Raw genomic sequence first — 12,816 nt, 5'->3', positions numbered from 1 at the left:
AAGAACCTGGTATACGGGCCAGGCGCAATGGCTCACGCCTGTAATCCCACCACTTTGGGAGGCCGAGGCGGGTGGATCACGAGGTCAGGAAATCGAGACCATCCTGGCTAACACGGCGAAACACTGTCTCTACTAAAAATACAAAAAATTAGCTGGGTGTGGTAGCAGACGCCTCTAGTCCTAGCTACTTTGGAGGCTGAGGCAGGAGAATCGCTTGAACCCAGGAGGCAGAGGTTGCAGTGAGCCGAGATCCTGCCATTGCACTCCAGCCTGGGCGACAGAGCAAGACTCCATCTCAAAAAAAAAAAAAAAACAAAAAAACAAACAAACAAACAAAAAACCCTGATATACAAGGAGATAGCCCTTGATCCAAAACCACGAGAAAAGACAGACAATAGAAAGAAAGAAAAAAAAAAACAACAACAAAGCACCAGTGCGGTGGTGGGAGAGGTACCGGCAGGAGCAGCGCTGCAGCCGGGATCTGGGTGACCCGTCTGACTTCCCGTCCGTGCCAAGCCCACTCGAGCCGCAGCCATGTCTGGGGACGAGATGATTTTTGATCCTACTATGAGCAAAAAGAAAAAGAAGAAAAAGAAGCCTTTTATGTTAGATGAGGAAGCGGATACCCAAACAGAGATAACCCAGCCTTCAGAAACAAAAGAAGTGGAACCAGAGCCAACTGAGGACAAAGATTTGGAAGCTGATGAAGAGGACACTAGGAAAAAAGATGCTGCTGGTGATCTAGATGATTTGAACTTGTTTAATCAAAAGAAAAAGAAAAAAACTAAAAAGGTATTTGATATTGATGAAGCTGAAGAAGGTGTAAAGGATCTTAAGATTGAAAGTGATGTTCAAGAACCAACTGAACCAGAGAATGACCTTGACATTATGCTTGGCAATAAAAAGAAGAAAAAGAAGAAGGTCAAGTTCCCAGATGAGGATGAAATACTAGAGAAAGATGAAGTTCTAGAAGAGGAAGACAGCAAAAAAGATGATGGTATCTCATTCAGTAATCAGACAGGCCCTGCTTGGGCAGGCTCAGAAAGAGACTACACATATGAGGAGCTACTGAATCGAGTGTTCAACATCATGAGGGAAAAGAAGCCAGATATGGTTGCTGGGGAGATAAGGAAATTTGTCATGAAACCTCCACAGGTCGTCCGAGTAGGAACCAAGAAAACGTCTTTTGTCAACTTTACACATATCTGTAAACTATTACATCATCAGCCCAAACATCTCCGTGCATTTTTGTTGGCTGAATTGAGTACAAATGGTTCTATAGATGGTAATAACCAACTTGTAATCAAAGGAAGATTCCAACAGAAACAGACAGAAAATGTCTTGAGAAGATATATCAAGGAATATGTCACTTGTCACACGTGCCGATTACTGGACACAATCCTGCAGAAGGACACGCGAATCTATTTCCTACAGTGCGAAACTTGTCATTCTAGATGTTCTGTTGCCAGCATCAAAACCGGCTACCAGGCTGTCATGGGCAAGTGAGCACACCTCCGAGCCAAAGCTAACTAATTTGCTAATCACTGATTTTGCAAAGCGTGTTGTGGAGATGTGGCTGGACAGGTTTGCCATCAGAGTGGATATACCATTGTATTAAAAACAAGATAAAAAACCTGCCAAGATTTTTGGCGAGTGGTTGATTGGTCTGAAGTCCTTACAAGACGCTGATGCTCAAGCTGTTGACATACTCATTGCCTAATTTAACACCTGTCAGAGAAACATGATATGAGGTAAGGAGGTGCTTTTTAAAAATTGTTCATAGATTTCTGTAAAATGCAAGATAAATTAAAGTTATTATAACAGTGAAAAAAAAAAGCACCATACAGCTAATGGAGTTGCAAAACAAGATTTTGAGACAGGGTCTTGCTCTGTATCTAGGCTGGAGTGCAGTGGTGTGATTATATCTCACTGCAGCTTCAACTCCTGGGCTCAGGTGATCCTCCCACCTCAGCCTCCCAAGTAGCTAGGACTACAGGTGCATGCCACCATACTGGTGTAATTTTTAAATGTTTTGTAGAGACGGGGTCTCCCTATGTTGCCCAGGCTGGTCCTGAACTCCTGGCATCAAGCAATCCTTCCATCTCAGCCTCCCAAAGTGCAGGGATTATAGGCCAGAGCCACCAGGCCCAGCCCAAACAAGATTTTTAAAAATTGAATTTTCAAAAACTTTAAAGACAAGATGGAGTACTTTGGCTGGAAACTATAAAAAGTAATCGGATGGAAATTCTAGAATTGAAAAATGCAAAAAATTACAAACGAGATGGATTTACTTACTGGCTAGTCAGTTAAAAAGAGAAAAAGACTGGGTGATAGTTGTAAGAAAATAGTTACAGTTGACCCTTGAAAAACATGGGCTTGAACCGTGTGGATCCACTTACACATAGATTTTCTTCCACCTCTGCTGCTCCTGAGACAGCAAGACCAACCCTTCCTCCTGCTCCTCCCCCTCCTCTTCTTCCTCTTCCTCCTTTTCCTCCTCCTCAGCATGAAGACCATAAAGACAAATACCTTTATGATGATCCGCTTCCACTTAATAGTAAATATATTTTCCTTATGACTTTTTAAATAACATCTTATTCCCTGTAGCTTACTTATTGTAAGAATACAGTATATAATACATATACAAAATATGTGTTAATGGACTGTTTATGTTATCAGTAAGGCTTCCAGCCAACAGTAAGCTATTCATAGCTGAGCTCTGGGGGGAGTCAAAAGTTATACATGGCTGGGCACGGTAGCTCACACCTGTAATCCCAGCTACTCGGGAGGCTGAGGCAGGAGAATCGCTTGAACCCTGAACCCAGGAGGCGGACGTTGCAGTGAGCCAAGATCATCCCACTGCGCTCCAGCCTGGCGACAAAGCAAGACTCCATCTTAAAAAAAAAAAAAAAGTTATACACAAATTTTCGACTGCATGGGGTGGGACAGCACCCTAACCACTGCATTATTTAAGGGTCATCTGTTACTAAGGCATGGGTAGGCAAAAGGATGAGAAACATAAAGAGGTTATGGTAAAGAAGTCTAACATACATGTAACTGGCATCTCGGAAAAAAAGAATGGGACTGAAGCTGTATGTATTAGTCAGCTCATGCTGCCATAAAATACCATAGAATGGGTGGCTTTTTTTTTAGATGGAGTTTTGCTCAGTCTGGAGCAGAGTGGCGCAACCTCAGCTCACTGCAACCTCCGCCTCCCAGGTTCAAGCCATTCTCGTGCCTCAGCCTCCCAAGTAGCTGAGACTACAGGTGCGTGCTATCATGCCTGGCTAATTTTTGTATTTTTAGTAGAGACGTAGTTTCACCATGTTAGCCAGACTGGTCTCGAACTCCTGACCTCAGGTGATCCTTCTGGCTTGGCCTCCCAAAGTTCTGGGATTACAGGTGTGAGCCACCATGCCCAGCCAGAATGGGTGGCTTGCACAGAAATGTTTTCAAATTGTGGAGGCTGGAAGTCTGGGATCAGGGTGCCAGCACAGTTGGGTTCTGGTGAGAGCTCACTTCCTGGGTTGCAGATGGTGCTTTTTCGCTGTGTTCTTACATGGCAGAGTCAGATGCGGGGTAAAGGGCGCTCTCTGGTATTTCTTTACAAGCACACATTCTGTAGTATCAGAACCCCACCCTCAAGACCTCATTAAACCTTAATTCACTCCTTATAGGGCCTATTTCCAAATACATTCACATTGAGAGTTAGGGCTTCAATATGTGGATTGGGGGGTGGGGAGACACAATTAGGTCTATAGCACTGTATAAACCCTAAGCAGGATACATACAAAGTCACACTGAGGTATATCAGAGAAAAACTGCTAAAAACCAGATAAAGAAATATCTTAAAACTAACCAAAGAGCAGAGGCAGGTAGATTGCTTTGAGCCCAGGAGTTCAAGACCAGCCTGGGCAATATAGCAAAACCCTGTCTCTACTAAAAATACAAAAACTAACTGGGCATGATGGTGCGTGCCTATCTATATTCTTAGCTACTCAGGAGGCTGAGGTAGGAGGATGGCTTGAGCCTGGGAGATGGAGGTTGGAGTGAGCTGAAATCGTGCCATTGCATTCCAGACTGAGTGACAGAGCCAGACCCTGTCTCAAAGCACAAAAAAAAGTAACCAAGGAGAAAAAGATTATTTTCATAGGAACAATAATTAAACTGACTATGATTTTGCAACAGAAAAAATTGAAGCAGACAATGGCATGATGCCTTCAAATAACTGAATGAGGTGAGGTCAGTAGGAATGATGGCATAAGGGCCTCTAAAAACCTATTCGTCCATAAAAGCAATGAGAATATTGAGATAACTTGTAAAATAAAAATTTTCAGAATTCTGAAATTAACCAAAGCTTTGCAACAACCCAAGGAACTTTTTTTTTTTTTAAGGCTGTATCTCAGTAAGAATGGTGAGCTTTGTGGCGTTTTAACTTGGCTTATTCTCAACACTCTCCTCAATTCCTCATTAGTCTTCAAAACCAACAGTTCTATAATCATAGTGAAGACCAGTAGCCTAGCAGCCACTTGCTAGGACCGAATGGGTTTGGAGATCCCCAAAATAGCATTATTTAAGAACTGTCCTTATTTGGCCTGTCTGACAATTCCCTGGAAACCCTCATTCACAAGACTTGCCTTGGCCAGCCACGGTGGCTCAGGCCTATAATCCCATTGCTTTGGGAGGCTGAGGTGGAAGGATTGTGTGAGGCTAGGCGTTCAAGACCAGCCTGGGCAACAGAGTGAGACACTGCCCCTACAAAAAATAAAAAAAAGGTGTGGTGGCACACACCTGTAGTCTCAGCGACTCAGGAGGCTGAAGCAGGACAATTGCTTGAGCCCAGGAGTTCGAGGCTTCAGTGAGCTATGGTCACACCACTGCACTCCAACCTGGGTGATAGAGCAAGACCCTGTCTCTAAAGAAAAAAAAAAAACAAATGTTTGCCTATGTTTGACCCAACTCAGACCACGCTCGGTGAGAATAGCTTTTCACCTGGGACATTTGTTGAAAATAATCAGTAGCATGGCTAACATGCAGCTAACTAAGGTAGTGATAACATTTGAAGCAAACAAGCTGCCCCCCAGCCAAAACAAACAAACAAACAAACAAACAAAACACAAAAAACCATCGAAAGAAGAGCTGGGGAATGAGGTGTCCATAGGAGGCTTTCAAGACTGCTGACATGACTGGGTGCAGTGGCGCACAACTGTAATCCCAGCACTTTGGGAGGCTGAGACAGGCAGATCACCTGAGGTCAGGAGTTCGAGACCAGCCTGGCCAACATGGTGAAACCCCGTCTCCACTAAAAATACAAAAATTAGGGGCTGGGTGCAGTGGCTTATGCCTGTAATCCAGCACTTTGGGAGGCCAGGGCTGGCGGATCACCTGAGGTCCGAAGTTCGAGACTAGCCTGACCAACGTGGTGAAACCCTATCTCTACTAAAAATACAAAAATTATCCAGGCATGGTGGCGGGCACCTGTAATCCCAGCTACTCGGGATGCTGAGGCAGGAGAACTGCTTGAACCCAGGAGGCGGAGGTTGCAGTGAGCCGAGATTGCGCCATTGCACTCCAGACAGGGCAACAAAAGCTAAGCTCCATCTCAAAAAAACAAAAAAACTGCTGACATATTCATGGGACTCTAGAAGGCCACGCACATACATGGGCTTATGTTCATGCTCAAATCTGTCCACATGCCAGGAAAGACCTAAGAAGGTCCTAAGTTCTAACACAACATCTGGCTGACCTTAAGGCACTGCAAAAAAATGACGAAAGCTAAGTCAGCATTTTTAAATGCCTGCCTGAGTGTGAAGGGTGCCCCAACACAAACATACACAGAGCCTCTTGGAAATGGCTGGGAGGGTAAATAGATTAAGTCATTTAAGTAACTGTCTAATCACTAGCTGACCACTAAGCTAAGTGAGCAGAGAATTCAGTGACAAAGAAGACATACTTCACAGATTCATTTGGAAAAGCCACTAAAAAAAAAACCAACATCAACAACAACAAAAAAACAACATCAACAAGTCCTTAGAAGGGGAAATACTTTGATTTCCAGAGTAGTCACATTGTATTATTAGAAATGTCAGTTTTTGGCCCGGCATGGTGTTTCATGCCTGTAATCCCAGCACTTTGAGAGGCTGAGGCAGGCGGGTCATTTGAGGTCAGGAGGTTGAGACCAGCCTGGCCAACATGGTGAAACCTCGTCTCTACCAAAAATACAAAAATTAGCCAGGCGTGGTGGCACATGCCTTTAGTCTCAGCTACTCGGGAAACTGAGGCATGAGACCTGCTTAAGTCCGGGAGGCAGAGGTTGCAGTGAGCTGAGATAGCAACAGTGCACTCCAGCCTAGGCAACAGTGAGACTCCGTCTCAAAAAACAACAACAAAAAAGAAATGTCAGGTTTCTGTATAAAATTATGAGACAAGCAAAGAAATAAAATATTGTTCTTACACAGGAAAATAGCAATCTATAGAAACTATCCTTGAAGATATTTTAAATGTGTTCAAAGCATTAAAGGAAATCATGTTTTTAAAAATGTTAAAAAGTGCAATAACTGAAATTAAAAATTCACTAGAGGGACTCACAAGCAAATGTGATTAAGTAAAAACCAAGACTCAGCAAAAGTCTTTTTGGATCCATTGGATCTCTAGGAAACGCCAGAATTATCAGTGAAGAATATATTAAATGGCTCAAGTCCTACTGTCAGGCATATTTATATGACTTGACAGTAAAACTCCTAGACCTGGTTCCTGTTTCTGCAACGAGGTATTCCTTTAGAGTCAACAATAACTCACAAACAAAACCTACAAGTTCATGCAGGAGACATCTTGAAGTTCTTAAAAAGTCAGCTGAAGAAAAATTGAAGAAAAATCAATTGTGATTGTCTAGTCTGAGGAACAGAAAGGAAGAAGGATAAATAAAAATGAATAGAACATCAGAGACCTGTGGGACATTATCAAGTATACCAACATACACATAATGAGAGTCCTAGTAGAAGAGAAAAGGACAGAAATAATATTTGAAGAAACAATTTGCTGAAAAACATTTTTTGCTGAAAAACAAAATAAATTTGCTGAAAAACATTTATCTCCATATCCAAGAAGCTCAATGAACTCCAACTAGGACAAACTTAAAAAGATCCACACCTATACACATCATCATAATCAAACTGTCAAAATCCAAAGAAAGAGTCTTGAAGAAAGAGAAATGCAATTAATCATTTAGAAGAGTTCCTTCACATGATTAACAGCTGACTTCTTATCAGCAACCATGGAGGCCAGAAAGCCATAGGATGACATTCAAAGTGCTGAAAAAAAAGACTGTCAACCAAGAATTTTATGTCCAACAAAACCAACCTTCAAAGATGAAGCAAAATGTAAGTCATTCCCAGATAAACAAAACTGAGACGATTTGTCATTAGCAAACCTGTCACACAAGAAATACTAAAGGGAGTCCATCAAGTTGAAATGAAGGAACACGAGACAGTAATTTGAGACCACATGAAGAAATAAAGAGCACTGGTAAAGGTAACTAAATAGATAAATATAAAAGACCATATGAATATATTTTTGCTTATAATTCTTTTTTTCTTTTAAATGATTTTAAAGACTACTGCATAAAGTTATCATTATAAACCTGTGCTGATGGGCACACAATGTATGGAGATGTAATTATGACAACATTGCAAAGAAGGGGAAAGGGAACAGAGCTACACAGGAGCTAGATTTTGTATACTATCGATATTAAGTTGGTAGTAACCTAAACTAGATTGTTAAATTAAGTTGTTAATTGTAATCTCCAAAACAAGGGAAATGACTCAAAAATATACATAGTAAAAAAAAAAAAGAAATGACAAAGGAATGAAAATGGTATATTAGAAAATATCTATTTAATACAAAAGAGGACAATAATGGAAAATAGAAAGAAAAAATGACATAAGACATATAGAAAACATAGAAAAATGGCAGACATAATTCCTTCCTTAATAGTAATGACTTGAAATTGATTAAACACCCCAGTCAAAAGTAAGAGAATGGCAGAATGGATTTAAAAAATGATTCAACTATATATTGTCTTACAAGTGACATACTAGATTCAAAGACATGAATATGTTGAAAGTAAAAGGTTGGCAGCCAGGCGTGGTGGCTCACGCCTGTAATCCCAGCACTTTGAGAGGCCAAGGCAGGTGGATCACGAGGTCAGGAGTTCGAGACCAGCTTGACCAACATAGTGAACGCTGTCTCTACTAAAAATACAAAAATCAGCCGGGTATGGTGGCATGAGCCTGTAATCCCAGCTACTTAGGTGGCTGAGGCAGGAGAATTGCTTGAACCTTGGAGGCGGAGGTTGCAATGAGCCGAGACCATGCCATTGCCCTCCAGCCTGGGTGACAAGTGAGACTCCGTCTCAAAAAAAAAAAAAAAAAAAAGATGGCAAAAGCTATACCATGCATACAGTAACTCAGAGAGACCTGCAGTGGCTATTCTAATATCCCACAAAATAGATTTTAAGGCAAAAATTGTTACCAGTTATAAAAAGGGATATATTTTAATGATAAAATATCAATTTATTAGCAAGGCATAACTACAAACATATGTAATAACAGAACCCCAAAATACATGAAACAAAAAAATAACAGAATTGGAGAGAGAAACAGACAATTAAAAAGTAACAGTTGGAGACTTAAATATGCCACTTTTACTAATAAAACAAATAGGCGGAAGATCAAGAGGGTAATAAAAGACTTGAACAATACTATAATCCAATTAGACCTAACAGATTTTTATAGAACATTCTACCAAACAACAGTATAAGATACATTTTTCTCAAGTGGGGATGGAACATTTCCAGGATAGACCATATGTTAGGCCATAAAACAAATCTCAATACATTTAAATTGATTGCAGTAATACCAAGTATTTTTCTCCAACTATAATGGAACAAAATTAGAAATAAACAACAGAAGGACATTTGAGAAGTTCACAAATATGAGGAAATTAGACAACACACTCCTAAATAACCTGTTGGTTAAAGAAAAAGTCACAAGGGATATTATAAAATACCATGAGAGGAATGAAACAAATATACAACATACCAAAATTTATGGGATGTAACTAAAGCAGTGCTGAGGAAGAAATTTATAGTTGTACATACCTACATATATTATATAACTATACCTACATACATATATGTATGTATGTATGTATGCATATATGTATCAAGTGATCCTCCTGCCTTAGCCTCAGCTGGGACTACAGTGTGTGTCACCATACTCAGCTAATTTTTTTTTGTTTGAAATGGGATCTCACTCCATCACTCAGGCCAAGATGCTGTGGCACAATCTCGGCTCACTGCCACCTCCGCCTCCTGGGCTCAAGCAATCCTCCCACCTCAGCCTCCCCAAGAAGCTGGGAATAGAGACATGCTCCACCACCCCCAGATAATTTTTTCTATTTTTGGTAGAGATGGGGGTCCCACCAGATTGCCTAGGCTGGTCTTGAACTCCCAAGCTCAAGTGATCTGCCTGCCTTTGACTCCCAAAGTGTTGGATGAAAGGCATGAGCCACTGCACCCAGCCAAATTTTTAATTTTTTTTGTTTTCTAGAGATGGGGTCTTGCTATGTTGCCCAGGCTGCTCTCACATTCCGGACCTCAAGTGATCCTCTGCCTCAGCCTCCAGAGTAGCTGAGATTATGGGCACAAGCCACCGTTTAAAATGTTCTAGTTTTACATGTGATTTCCTCTTTGATCAGTAGGTTTAGAAGTGTATTGTTTATCGTTTCTCGGCCTTTTGGCCAAGATCAAGTGTAGAAGTGTGTTGTTTAATTTCCAAATATTTGGACATATTTGGGGAATTAAACTTGACTTAAAATTGAGTTAAACTTGAAGTCAATAATACATAGTTGGAAAATCCCCAACTATGTATTATTGACTTCAAGTTGTATGACTTGTATTGACTTCAAGTTGTGTGTATTATTGACTTCAGGTTGTATGTATTGACTTCATACTTGTATGATTTCAATTCTTTAAAACTTGTGGAGTTGTTTTTTAATGACCCAGAATATAGTTCATATTGTTTGAATGTTTCAAGCACTTCACAAATAATATATTCCCCTATTGTTGAGTATATTGTTCTATGAATATTCATTAGGTCAAGGTGGTTGACAGAGTTGTCAGGTCTTCAATATCTTTATTGATTTTCTCTCTAGTTCTGTTACTTAAAATGCTCAAGTCTCTAGCTATTACTGTGGATTTGTTTATTTCTCCTTTCAGTCCTGTCAGTTTCTAGCACCTCTGTTGTTAGGTACATACATATGTAGAATTGTTATACCTCTTTGTGAATTAACATTTTTATCATTATATAGTGTTCCTTTTTATCCGTGGTGACATTCCTCATTCTAAAGTCAACTTTGGTAGTAATATAGACACTCCAGCTTTCTTTTGATGAGGGTTTGTGTATCTTTTCCCATCCTTTTCTTGTTTATCTGTATATATCTTTTCTATTTGAAGTGGGATTCTTGTAGATAGATTATAATTACTTTTTATCCAATCTGATGATCTATCTTTTAGTTTATTTAAACCACTTACATTTAATGTGGTTATTGGGCTTAAATATATCCATTTGCTACTTATTTTCTGTTTGTTTTCTTTGTTCTTTGTCCCCTTTTCCTGATTTTCTGTAATTCTAAAATTAACTGAGTACTTTTATGAATCTGTTTTATATCCATTAAAATTTTTGCCTAGTTATTGCCCAAAGGCTTACAATATACATCATGAATTAATCATGGTCTACTTTCAAAAATTATTATACTGATTCATATATAGTGTAAGAACCCTGGCCAGGTGCAGTGGCTCCTGCCTGTAATCCCAGCATTTTGGGAGGCCGAGGTGGGTGAATCATCTGAGGTCGGGAGTTCGAGACCAGCCTGACCAACATGGAGAAACCCTGTCTCTACTAAAAATACAAAAATCAGCCGGGCATATTGGCAGGCGCCTGTAATCCCAGCTACTCGGGAGGCTGAGGCAGGAGAATCGCTTGAACCTGGGAGGCGGAGGTTGCAGTGAGCCGAGATTGCGCCATTGCACTCCAGCCTGGGCAACAAGGACAAAACTCTGTCTCAAAAACAAACAAGAAAAAGAGTATCATTCTGTCACTCAGGCTGAAGTGCAGTGGTGCAATCTCGGCTCACTGTGACCTCTGCCTCCCAAATTCAAGCGATTCTCCTGCCTCAGCCTCCCGAGTAGCTGGGATTACAGGCACCCGACAACACACCTGGCTGTTTTTTGTATTTTTAGTAGAGACGGGGTTTCACAATGTTGCTCAGGCTGGTCTCAAACTGTTGACCTCAGGTAATCCGCCCTCCTTGGCCTCCCAAAGTGCTGGGATTACAGGCTAGTTCCAACATATTTCCAACACCCCAGAAGAAAATCCCATACCCATTAAGCAGTCACTCTTCATTCCCCTCACACCAGATTTAACCACCACCAGTCTGCTGACTCTATGAATTTACCTATTCTGGATATTTCATAAAACTGGAATCATAGAATATGTGAACTTTTGTGTCTTCTTTCACTTAGCATAATGTTTTCGAGGTTTATCCATATGGTAGCCTGTATCTGTACTTCCATCTTTATGGCTGAGTAATCTATCATATGTATATAATCATTTTGTTTATCCATTCATATATTGATGGGTTGTTTACACCATTGGGTCATTGTGAATAGTGCTGCTATAGCATCTGTGTATAAATTTTTGTGGATGCATGTTTTCTTTTCTCTTGGGAAGACAGCTAGGAATGGAATTGCTGGGCTATATGGTAATTCTGTTTATCTTTTTCAGGAACCACCAAACTCTTTGTCTACAGTGGCTGAACCATTTTACATTCCCATGAGCAATGTACAAGGTTCCCATTTTCAGGCTGGGCGGGGTGGCTCACGCCTGAAATCTTAGTACTTTGGGAGGCCAAGACAGGTGGATCACTTGAGATCAGGAGCTCAAGACTAACCTGGGCAACATGGCGAAACCCCATTTCTACTAAAAATATAAAAATTAGCCAGAAAAAAAAATTAGCTGGGTGTGATGGTAAGCACCTGTAATCCCAGCTACTCCAGAGGCTGAGGCAGGAGAATCACTGGAACCCAAAAGGTGGAGGTTGCAGTGAGCTGAGATAGCACCACTGCACTCCAGCCTGGGTGACAGAACGACACTCCATCTCAGAAAACAAGAAGGTTCCCATTTTCCAGCATCCCCAACACCACTTTTTTTTTTCTGTATTTTTTGTTATAGCCATCCTTCTGGATGTGAAGTGGTATCTCACTGTGATTTGGATTTGCATTTCTCTGATTGCCACTGTCTTTCTGCTTCCAAGATCCTCTCTTCAGTTTTGGACAGTTTATATATGTCTCGACATGGATCTCTCCTGACTTATCCTATTTGGAGTTCTGCAAACTTCTTGGATGGGTACATTCAAGTGTTTTCACAAATTTGAGGTGTTTGGGGCCATTATTTCTTCAAATATTCTTTCTGCCCCTTTCTCTCTCCTCTCCTTCTGAAACTCCTATTTTGCAAAGGTTGGTATGCTTGGTGGTAATCCATAGCTTTCTTAAATTGCTTCTTTCCTTTGTTCTTCTGCTCCTCAGATGGATAATTTCAATTGATCTACCTTCAGCTTCACTGATTCTTTCTACTGTCTGGCCATATCTGCTATTAGAACCATTTTTTCCCCCTTTTTATTGTACTTTTCAGCTAATTTTTATGGTTCCTTTTTATAATTTCTTTGACAATCTCTATGAGACACTGTTTCCCTGTATTC

General features: G+C 40.6%; 1 protein-coding gene and 1 pseudogene across 1 annotated transcript; both read left to right on the top strand.

Moving 5' to 3' along the window:
- Nucleotides 1–390: 390 nt before the first annotated feature.
- On the top strand, nt 391–1,836 carry LOC101143155 (eukaryotic translation initiation factor 2 subunit 2-like). The gene has a single exon (XM_055352494.2). It carries the CDS (start codon nt 535–537, stop codon nt 1,504–1,506), a length of 972 nt encoding a protein of 323 aa, XP_055208469.1. The 5' UTR covers nt 391–534; the 3' UTR covers nt 1,507–1,836.
- Nucleotides 1,837–9,778: 7,942 nt separating this feature from the next.
- Nucleotides 9,779–9,941, top strand: LOC115936162 (uncharacterized; annotated as a pseudogene).
- The last annotated feature ends 2,875 nt before the right edge of the window (nt 9,942–12,816 follow it).

The sequence above is a fragment of the Gorilla gorilla genome, chromosome 8, assembly GCF_029281585.2.
Source record: "Gorilla gorilla gorilla isolate KB3781 chromosome 8, NHGRI_mGorGor1-v2.1_pri, whole genome shotgun sequence".
Taxonomy (NCBI): Eukaryota; Metazoa; Chordata; class Mammalia; order Primates; family Hominidae; genus Gorilla; species Gorilla gorilla.
This window is presented reverse-complemented; position numbering and strand designations above follow the sequence as displayed.